Source organism: Otolemur garnettii, unplaced genomic scaffold, assembly GCF_000181295.1.
Source record: "Otolemur garnettii isolate 467f Iridium unplaced genomic scaffold, OtoGar3 scaffold00088, whole genome shotgun sequence".
NCBI classification, from domain to species: Eukaryota; Metazoa; Chordata; class Mammalia; order Primates; family Galagidae; genus Otolemur; species Otolemur garnettii.
The window spans coordinates 7,815,558-7,826,651 of NW_003852483.1; the positions used below are offsets into that span (position 1 = coordinate 7,815,558).

Sequence of the window (11,094 nt, forward strand, 5' to 3'; positions counted from 1 at the left end):
TTTTTTTTTTTTGCAGTTTTTGGTCAGGGCTGGGTTTGAACCCACCACCTCTGGCATATGGGGCTGGCGCCCTACTCCTTTGAGCCACAGGTGCCGCCCTACCTCTTTTTAAGTGACTACCTTGTCACTATCCTCACCAGGTTAGACAGATGGTACCATTCACTCTCAACAGTGTCATCAAACTTTTAGGAGGATGCCTATTGTAAACATTTTATTTTGACCTAAAACACAGATGTACTCATTATAAAATCAGTAATTTAAAGTCGTCTAGAAGAAATTCAGACAGCAATTGGAGGGTCGTCACCATGCATGGAGCCGAGACCTGCATGGCTCTTTGTCTCTCAGCCACATATGCCATGGGTGCCAAGGCATTTCAGAGGAGGATCTCAGTGTAGTCTCAGTGACTTCTCATGAATGAGGCATCTGGAATTAGCACCTGTGCCTTTGTGTTTTTGCTTTCTTTGAAATGAAGTGTAAGAACTTGGACTTTTATGAGATGATCCAAGTTTTGGATTTTTGAATTTTTACATTTCCTACTCTTTCCTGCTGTTTCGTCTTACCTAGTTCCGTACTAAGTATTTTTAGCAAGTCGCCTTTCATTACTTTAGAGCATGTTATGATAAGTGACAAAATTATAAATGAAACTGACACAGCAGTCTGGGGAGTAGACCTTTGACTGGACCAGGGTGGGTGGTGGAAGGGTGTGGGTGTGATGGAGAAGGTGTGGTCTCTTTGTAGGCAGGATCCCAGCATTCTTGTTCTAGCAGCTGTCCTCTGTCCCTTTGGGACTTTTTTAGAAGTCACAGTTCTGGCACCTTGGAAACAAGAGAGGACAGGGAAGATGATGAGTAACATGGCTTAAATAAAAACCCTTTCATTTGGGGAATTACAAAGAAAAGCCAAGCAGAGGGAAGTGCTGGATGTTGGCCACATTGAGTCCTCTGTGGCTGAGGCACAGACTGTCTCACTGAGATTAGTGATTTAATCAGATGCCAAGCTGCTCCTCCAGTGGGAAGTTGAGGCCTTTATCTTGTCGAGGGGCCAGTGAGGGTCTTCTATAGCCTCTGAGAACTGCCTTAGGCCACTAATCTGTGTCCACAGATACTGAAAAGACCAGAAGGGGCCTTGAAAGAGATGCTCTGTGGTGGGAGACACTGGCCATGAGGCTGGTCATGACCACCATGGACCCCACTGCTCTGAGGAGAGCCGGCTACTCTGAATGCATTGAAACATTAGTGTCTTTGTTTAACCTGGACATGTTCTGAAAATAGTAGATCAGCTTTTATACCCCAAACCTACGCACTGAATTTTTTTTGGCTGTAAATTCTTTGTTTATTGTAATAAAATGCATATAAAATTTACCATTATAATCATTTTTTAGGTGTCCAATTCTGTGGTATAAGTGTATTTCAATTGCGATGCAGCCTGCATTGAGTATTTTGTATATTTTTCTTACAGGAAGTTGTTCAGCTGCCTTTAGAGTTTGTGAAACAGCTTTGTTTGAAGATACAGTCTGAAAGACCAGGTAAGGCTGTTTTAACTTATGGACATTGTTTGTAATTTAAAATTTTCCCTTGGCTCGGCGCCTGTGGCTCAAGCAGCTAAGGCGCCAGCCACATACACCTGACCTGGCGGGTTCGAATCCAGCCCGGGCCTGCCAAACAACGATGGCTGCAACCAAAAAATAGCCCGGCGTTGTGGCGAGTGCCTGTAGTCCCAGCTACTTGGGAGGTGGAGGCAGGAGACTCGCTTGAGCCCAGGCGTTGGAGGTTGCTATGAGCTGTGATGCCATGGCACTCTACCCAGGGAGACAGCTTGAGGCTCTGTCTCAAAAAAAAAAAAAAAAAATTTAAAATATTCCCTTTGAAAAGTGTTTGAGATGATCACCTGTGTTATATACATGTAGTTTTCAGCAATTCTGTTGCCAGAAATTTCATTATCAGGTAGAAATCCTAGGAGCACATGGGTATAATTCTATGTATCAGAAAATGAAAGCACTGTGCAGAATATGGGACATTAAGAACTAATTAATAAAAGATCATAAAATAGCAGGAGGGAAGAGAGGGAGGTGAAAAAGCTGGGGAAGACCTAGGGAAGGGAAGGGTGCTGGGGGGCCTGGAAAAGTCAAAGGGAAATTGGGGTGACCTGAGCCTCAGGAGGGAGGGCCTGGCCTAGGAGGGGCTGTAGCCCCAGAGCTGCCCCCTAGGCAGAGTCCAGGCCTGGTGCTTGTCCTCCTAAGAAAGAGGGAAGTGAAGGGAGTTCTGTGGTCATTACCTTCCCTTCTACCCCCACTCCCACTTTTCCTACACTTTCTGGTATCCCTGTGGGCAGGAACCACGTCAGAGCTTTTTTCTAGTCAGTGATCAAAGAGATAAAGTTAGTCAGTATTCAGGGTGTGGAATTGGCCACTAAATTATTTTTCCTGATTTGACTTGGAAGCGATATTCTCTTGATTTGAAAGCAAAGGGTTCTCTGGGTTTGGAGTCTTCTGACTGGGGCAGGGAGGAGCAGGGTTTGGGCTTAGGGGAAGCTCGGGGAGGTGGGAAAGCTGCAGGGCAGCATCTCGGCTCCAGTTCCTTGTTTCCCTGAAGGCAGCCTGAGGTGGCTCTGGGTGGAGCTGCCTCCCCCTTTCATTTTATAGCAATAGTTGAAGGTTTACCACTTCACAGCAATGAGAACTGTGCTGCCCTTTCTTGTAATAACTGGGAGTAAGGGTCATGATGGAAGAGGAGGGAACCCACCCCTGGAGGTCCTGCTCTGTCCATACCACAGATTCCAGCAGAGTTGGTGCTGAGGAAATGTGCAGCACTGGGGGTGGGCGGGGCCTGACTCTGATAAGGGGTAGAGGGTGCAGTCTCCTTCCTCTCCCAGTTCCTAGGTAGTCATGGAATTAGGTGGCCATCCCCAAGACCACCCTCACTTTTGACAACAACTACACATTTGGGGGTTCCTAAGACTACCCTTAGGGTTGATAATTTGCTAGAAGTACACACAGAACTTAGTGTTTTACTCATGGTTATGGTTTATTACAGCAAAAGGATAAAGATTGAACCAGCCAAGGGCAGAGATGCAAGGATGGGTCCGACCCAACCTGGCACAAGCTCCTGGGCATCCTCTCCCCAGGGGCTGTGTAGGCAGTGCTTGATCTCCCAATGATGTATGACAGCACACTTGGGATGTTGCCACCAACTCACTGAGCCTTGGTGTCCAGTGTTTTTATTGGGACTCAGACATACAGGCACAGCTAATTGCCCATGTGGCTCAAAGGACCCCCTATAAACCACATTGCTGGTGTATGTCGTGAAGTCCTCAGGTAAACATAGGGCTCTCATCAGGTTCAGAGGTGCTTCCCAGGAGTCAGGGACAAGGCCTGATCTGTCGTGGGCAGGGTTCATCTCATTTCCTGCACTGACCCTCACCCATGACCCTTGTTGTATTTTACAGAGTCTCGCTGTGACAAGGACCTGGATACTCTCAGTGGTTATGCTATGTGCCTTCCCAATTTAACCAGACTTCAGACCTACTGCTTTGCAGAGCACAGGCCCATTCTGTGTGTAGAGATTAAGGTGATCTTTTGTTGAAGGGGAAATGATGTGGGGAAAAGGGAAAAGGTCAGTCCTGATTTGTAAGTCTGAGAGTCATCTGCCTCAAATACGTGTTCCCACAGAGGTGTGTTCTTTGTGTCCTGTGGCCCCCTTCTCAGTTCCAGACACCGTGGCTCCTAGAGACTACTTGCCTCCCTCTTCTTTCAGAGCTGTCACCTGCATCCTAATGCTCTGGTTCCTTCCACAGTTTCCCAGACCCCAGGTTGGGCTCATTCCTGGGAGCTGATGACGGAGAGCCCATCTTGTGTGCTGGGGCTGGGATAAGCCCTGGTCAAGTGTTGCCGGAGGGACAGTGCATTGGGCTTGACCCCTCACCCCTGTTTTCCTCAGGGGACACAGCTGGCCAGGATTCCTTGCCTTCCTCTGCACCTCTCCGGGCCATATCCCCTCAGTGCTTGGCTGCTGCTCACTGTGTTGCTAGAGCCCCATGTGCGGTTGCCCTGTAGACTGGGAGGCTCTCTGTGTCCTCAGGGCTCTCTTTGTGCTCAGGAGGGATTTCCCCAGAAGTATAAAGGTTAGTGGGACCCTCAGAGGTGCCAGAGTCCTAGTGTCTAGAAGATTCTGAGTGGAGATGGTCCCAGGGCTCCCAGCGATAGTTCTAGGGCAGCAGGACTGCAGAAGGCCTTTCTTCAGCTTTCTGCTACCCATGTTGAGAATGGCCACTGGGGCCCCTCAAGAAGCTACCCACACATCCTGGTCGTTATCTGCTCCTTCCTCCAAGTCTCTGAGGTGGTGACTCGGGGTCATGCCTTTGGCCTGAACGCCGTGCCTTGTGATTCTGCGTGTGGGTGGATGTTCTGCTTCCCCAGCCACATTCTCCAGACCAGCGCTGAATACTGGTCTTGCTTATTGTGTGTGCTGAGAGGCTGCAGCTTTTAGAAGGCAGCTGGGGTTCTCTGACACTCTGGGAGCCCAGCAGCTATCAGATGGGCCCCTGCCAGGCCACATGCTAGTGTCAGTGTGAACAATGGTTCTGCTTCTTAGAGCTGTGAGCCCTGGGCCCATCTCCACTCCTTAGAATCTTCTAGTCACATTCTTTACTGGAAGCACAAAGCTGCTCTGTGCAGTGCTTGTGTCTAGCCAGCATGGAGGCATCATTGATGTTCCCCAGTGATAGTTCTGGCTGTGGGTGCTCTGCAAGCAAAGAGGTTTATATGACGTGATGAGGGAAGTGGGGTTGCCACTGGGAACTGAAATGAAAACAGCTTTGGGGACCTGTGTACCTGCCACTCGCTGTACTTAGTTATCTTGTAGTTAGACATGTTTCTTTAAAGGTGTGTGATTTCTTCTTAAACGTTTTTCCTCCTTATTTGTTTATTTCACAGCCAAAATGTGGGTTTATTCCTTTCTCAAGTGATGTGACACATGAGATGAAGCATAAGGTGTGTCGTTACTGCATGCACCAGCACCTCAAGGTGAGAAGACTGACGTGTGGGCACAGGGCTGCTCTGCCTTTGATGTGGAAGAGCTAGTTCCCACTGCGGATCTGGGCCGTGGTGTGGCCACTTTGATTTTCACAAGAGTAAAAGAAAATGTGTATATTTATTATATGATTGACTTTTTATTTTGGGAATGGTTCATGTTCATCTTTTTTTTGTTTTTAAACTGAGATATACTTCACAGAGCATTAAGATTCACTTTTTTAAAGTATATAATCCAGTGGATTTTAGTGCCTTCTCAAGATTGTGCAATTACCACTTCTATGTACTCTACACATTTGTTTTTTTGTTTTTCTTTTGTTTTCTTATTTTTTTAAGACAGTCTTGCTCTTTCACCTGGGCTAGAGTGCAATGGTGTAATCATATCTCACTGCAACCTCCAATTCCTGCACTCAAACAATCTTCCTGCCTAAGCCTCCTGAGTAGCTGGGACTACAGGCATGCACCAACATGCCCAACCAACGTTTAAAATGTTTTTAGTAGAGACAGGGTCTCACTATTGCCCAGGCTGGTCTTGAACTCTTGGCCTCAAGCAGTCCTCCCACTTTAGCCTCCCAGTGGGCCTCTGTGCCTTGCCCTACTCCAGACATTTTTATTTCTGCGAAAAAGAAATACTGTCTCTGTTAGCAGTCACTTTCCATTTTCTCCTTTCGCTAGTTCCTGGCAACCATCAATCTACTTTCTCTTTGTGATTTCCCTATTCTGAGTATTTCCTATAAATGGAATCGTATGTAGCCTTTTCTGATTCTTTCACTTTGCATTCTTGTGGTTCATCCATGTCGTGGCTCATGTCAGCACTTTGTTTCTTTGATGACTGAATAATATTCTGTCGTATGAATGTACCACATTTTGTTTATGCATTCATCTATTGAATGGAATTCCCACATGCCCACTTTTGGGCTATGAGTAGTGCTGCTATGGACATTTATATATCTATACTTATTTGAGTCCCCAGTTTCAGTTCTTTTGGGTAGATTTCTAGGAGTAGAATTGCTGAGTCTTTTTTTTTGCGACAGAGTCTCACTTTGTCACCCTTGGTAGAGTGCTCTGGCATCATAGCTCACAACAACCTCAAACTCTTGGGCTCAAGCGATCCTCTTACCTTAGCCTCCTGAGTAGCTAGTGACTACAGGCACCTGCCATAGTACTCGGCTAGTTTTTTAAAGATGGGGTCTCACTCTGGCTTAGGCTGGTCTGGAACTCCTGAGCTTAGGTAATCCACCTGCTTTGGCCTCCCAGAGTGCTGGGAGCCACTGTGCCCAGCTCTGAATTGCTAAGTCTTAAGGTAAACTGTGTTTAACTTTTGGAGGAACCACTAAACTGTTTTCCACAGCAGCTGGACTATTTTACTTTCCTACCAGCAGGGTGCAAAAGTTAAAATTTCTCAATATCTTTGCCAGCATTTTTCCTTGTCCATTTTTTTTTTTTGGCATGACAGAGTCTCTGTCGCCCTGTGTTGAGGGCCATGGCTTACAATTCATGGACATAGGATCCTTTTCCATTTAGTCAGTCTTTTTGAATTTCTTTAGCCATGTAGTTTTTAATGTACAAGTCTTCAGTACTTTGGTTAAGTTTATTTCTAGATATTTTATTTTTTTGGAATATTATAGATATTAATGCAAATGGAATTGCTTTCTTAATTTCCATTTAAGATTGTTCATCGCCACTAATAAAAATAACTGATTTTTGTGTGTTGATTTTATACTCAGAAACTTTGCTTTTTTTTTTTTTTGTAGAGACAGAGTCTCACTTTGTCACCCTTGGTAGAGTACTGTGACATCACAGTTCACAGCAACCTCCAACTCCTGGGCTTAGGCGATTCTCTCACCTCAGCCTCCCGAGTAGCTGGGACCACAGGTGCCCGCCAGAATACCAAGCTAGTTTTTTGCTGCAGTTTGGCTGGGGCTGGGCTTGAACCCTCCACCCTAGGTATATGGGGCCGATGCCCCACCCATTGAGCCACAGGCGCCACCCTGCTTGTTTTTTTTTTTTTTATTAGTTCCAGTAGCATTCTTGTGGATTCTTTGGATTTTTTTATGTATCGGATCATGTTATTTATGAATAGATGGTTTCACTTCTTTCTAGTTTGGATACCTTTAGCTTATCAGTTTCTACGAAGAAATCAGTTAAGATTTTGTTAGGGATTTCACTGAATCTGTAGATCAATTTGGAAAGTATTGCCACCTTAACATGGTTAATATTTTAACTGTGAACACAGGATGCCTTCCTATTTATTTAGGTTTTTATTTATTTATTTTTTTTAGAGAAAGAGTCTTACTTTGTCGCCCTCGGTAGAGTGCTGTGGCGTTACAGCTCATAGCAACCTCCAGCCCGTCAGCTTACGTGATTCTCTTGCCTCAGCCTCCCGAGTAGCTGGGACTACAGGAGCCTGCCACAACGCCCGGCTATTTTTTTGTTGAGTTTGGCCAGGGCTGGGCTTAACCCACCACCCTCGATATGGGGCTGGCACCCTACTCACGGAGCCACAGGTCCCGCCCTATTTAGGTTTTAATTTTTTCAATAATGTTTTTTATAGTTTTCTTCTGTAATAAGTCTTACACTTGTTATTCCTAAGTATTTTAATTTTTTTAATGCTATTGTCAATGGAAATTTTCATTTCATTTCCAGATTGCACATTGCTAATATATAAAAAACAACTGATTTTTAAAATCTGTATATTTTCACTTATGACATAATACATGTGACATAAAATTTGCCATCTTCACGACTAAGGAGATCATTCAGTGGCATTAAGTACATTGACATTTTTGTGCAGCCATCACCACCCTCCAGTTCTAGAACACTTTTCATCTTGTAAAACTGAAACCCTTTACTAATTAAACCATAACTGCCCATTTCCTTCTTTCCTCAGCCCCTGGCAACTACCATTCTACTTTCTGTCTGTATGAATATGACTATTCTAGGTACCTAATATAAGTGGAATCACACAGTATTTGTCTTTGTGCAATTAGCTTATTTCACTTAGCATAATGTTCTCATAGTTCATCCACACTGTAGCATGTGTGAGAATTTCCTTTCTAAGGCTACATAATATTCCATTATATGTACATATATACCACATTATGTTTGTGTATTCATCCATCAGTGGATACTTGGTTTACTTTTACCTTTTGGCTATTGTGAATAGTGCTGCTATCCATGCTTTGAATTTTGTTGTATATACACCCAGAAGTGGAATTGCTGATCATATAGTAATTCTGTTTTTAATTATAAGGACCATCATACTGTTTTCCATTTTATAGCTGTATCATTTACATTCCCATCAGCAATGTTTAGTGTTCAGATTCTACCCAACTTTGTCAACACTTATTATTTCTCGTTTTTTGATAGTAACCATCCTAATGGGTGTGAGGTGAGAATTACAATTGATTGGTATTTATTGACTTTGTGTTCTGTCACTTTGCTGAGCTTGATCATTTGCTGTAATTTTTTTGTGTGTGGATTCTTAGAATTGTCTGTAGAAATGATCAAGATCATTCACAAATGGAGATAGTTTTACTTCTTTCTTGCCAATCTGGATGTCCTTCACTTGTTTTTCTTTCCTAATTGCTCTGGCCAGAACTTGTAGTACAATGTTATATGAAATATTGAGACATCTGTGTCTTGTTCTTGATCTTCGGGAGAAAGCTTTCAGTTTTTCACCATTGAATTTGTAATGTTTACGGGCACTTTTCACAGATATTCTGAGTGTTTTTGGTTTTGTTTGAATATTGAAAGGGTGCTGGATTTTGTGAAACGCTTGTCCTGTATCTGTTGAGAAGATCATGATTTCATGAAGCACATTCCACTATTAATATGGTGCACTACATTGATTGATTTTCATATGTTGGACCACTTTGCATTTCTGGGTTAAATCCTACTTTGTCATGGTCTGTAATCCCTTTAATATGCTGCTGAATTCGCTTTGCTAGTTTTTGTTGAGGATTTTTGAATCATGAGGGATATTGATCTGTAGTTTTCTGGTGATATCTTCTTCTGGCTCTGGTACTAGTGTAACAACAGGCTTCACAGAATGAGTTAGGAAGTGTTTCCTTCTCTTCACTCTTCAGTTTTTTTGAAGTGTTGAATCTTTTTTAAATGTTTGGTAGAATTCACTAGTGAAGACATCTGGTCCTGGGCTTTTCTTTAATGGTAGTTTCGCTTACTTTTTGTTTCAATCTCTTGTTATTGGTCTGTTGTGATTCCCTATTTCTAGTTGTGTGTTACTAGTAATTTGTCCATTTCATCTAATTTTTTGGCATACAGTTGTTTATTTTTACATTTTTTAATTTAAATTATTTCTTTATAATCTTTTTTATTTTTATTTTTTTTGAGACAGAGTCTCATGCTGTTGCCCTGGGTAGAGTGCCATGGTGTTATAGCACACAGCAACCTCTCCCCTCAGTTTTTCTATTTTTAGTAGAGATGGGGGTCTCGCTTTTGCTCAGGTTGGTCTCGAACTCGTGAGCTCAAGTTATCTACCTGCCCTGCCTCCCAGAATGCTACGATATTACAGGCATGAGCCAGCCTTGGCATCCTTTATAATCTTTTTACTTTTGCAAGGTCAGTAGTAGTGTCCCTTCTTTTGTTCCTAAATTTATTAATTTGATTCCTCTCTTTTTGCTTTGTCTAGAGAAAGGATTTTGTCATATTTTTGATCTCTTCAGTGAAAGTACTTTTGATTTTACTCATTTTCTCTGTTTTCTCTTTATTTTTTCTATTTATTCTTTCATTTCTCTCTAACTTTATTGTTTCCTTTCCTCTGCTTGCTCTAGGTTTAGTTTGTTATTCTTTTTCTAGTTTCTTTTTTTTTTTTTGAGACAGAGCCTCAAGCTATCACCCTGGGTAGAGTGCTATGCATCACAGCTCACAGCAACCTCCAACTCCTGGGCTCAAGCGAGTCTCCTGCCTCAGCCTCCCAAGTAGCTGGGACCACGGGCGCCTGCCACAATGCCCGGCCATTTTTTGGTTGCAGCCATCATTGTTGTTTGGCAGGCCGGGCTGGGGATTCGAACCTGCCACCTAAGGTGTATGTGGCTGGCGCCTTAGCCGCTTGAGCCACAGGTGCCAAGCCCTTTTTCTAGTTCCTTAAGGTAGAAAATTAAGATCTGAGATTATTTCTCTTCCTAATACAGATGCTTACAACTATGAATTTTCCTCTAAGTAACTGCTGTCTCTTCATCCCATAAGCTCTGGCATGGGCTTTCATTTTTATTTACCTTATTATCTGATTTCTCCTTTGATTTCTTCTTTGTCCCATTGATGATTTGCAGTGTTTAATTTTCTCATATTTAGTATTTTTGAGAGAACATTATTTGTGTGCGTTAGCTCTTTTTACATTTATTGAAACTTGTTTTGTGATTTAATTTAAGGTTTATCTTTAACAATGTTCCATTTTTACTTGAGAAGAGTGGGTAATCTGTTTCAGGGTGGAGTTTTCTACAGATAAGTTAGGGCTAGTTGGTTGTGTAGTGTTGTACAAGTCTTTTTTTTTTTCTTAGAGACAGAGTCTCACTTTATTGCCCCCAGTAGAGTGCTGTGGTATCACAGCTCACAGCAACCTCCAGCTATTGGGCTTAGCCGATTTTCTTGCCTCAGCCTCCCTAGCTGCCTGCTACAACACCCGGCTATTTTTTGGTTGCAGTTCAGCTGGGGCCAGGTTCTAACCCGCCACCCTCGGTATATGGGGCCCTTACCCTACTCACTGAGCCACAGGCACCGCCTACAAGTCTTCTTCCTTGTTGACCTCTGTAGGTCAACACAACTTCAATCCTTGTTGTGTGATTGTTCTCTGTATCCATCTTACCTCTTAAACTAAACAGTCTAGTTCCAATAATATCAGCGTAATTTCAGTAATATGTATATGAAAGCTTGGCTGCTCTGAGCATTGTTGCCTACCCCCTCCTTTGTGTTGCTATTGTGATACAAATTGTTATCTTTCTACATTGTATGCTTGTCAGTGCAGATTTGCAATTACTGCCGTTTGCAGTTGCTTTTTAAGTCAGATTAGAAGAAAAAATATATTTGTACCTTCTTTTTTTTTTTTTTTT

The 11,094-nt window shown here is 43.0% G+C and overlaps 1 protein-coding gene across 1 annotated transcript in view; it reads left to right on the forward strand.

The window, feature by feature from the left end:
• IPPK (inositol-pentakisphosphate 2-kinase) overlaps positions 1 to 11,094 on the forward strand; it is a 58,119-nt gene that overhangs the window by 15,907 nt on the left and 31,118 nt on the right. The window contains exons 4-6 of the mRNA XM_003795041.3: positions 1,459 to 1,525; positions 3,445 to 3,566; positions 4,931 to 5,020. Of these exons, the coding sequence (XP_003795089.1) occupies positions 1,459 to 1,525; positions 3,445 to 3,566; positions 4,931 to 5,020 (279 nt within the window). The remainder of the gene's footprint in view (positions 1 to 1,458; positions 1,526 to 3,444; positions 3,567 to 4,930; positions 5,021 to 11,094) is intronic.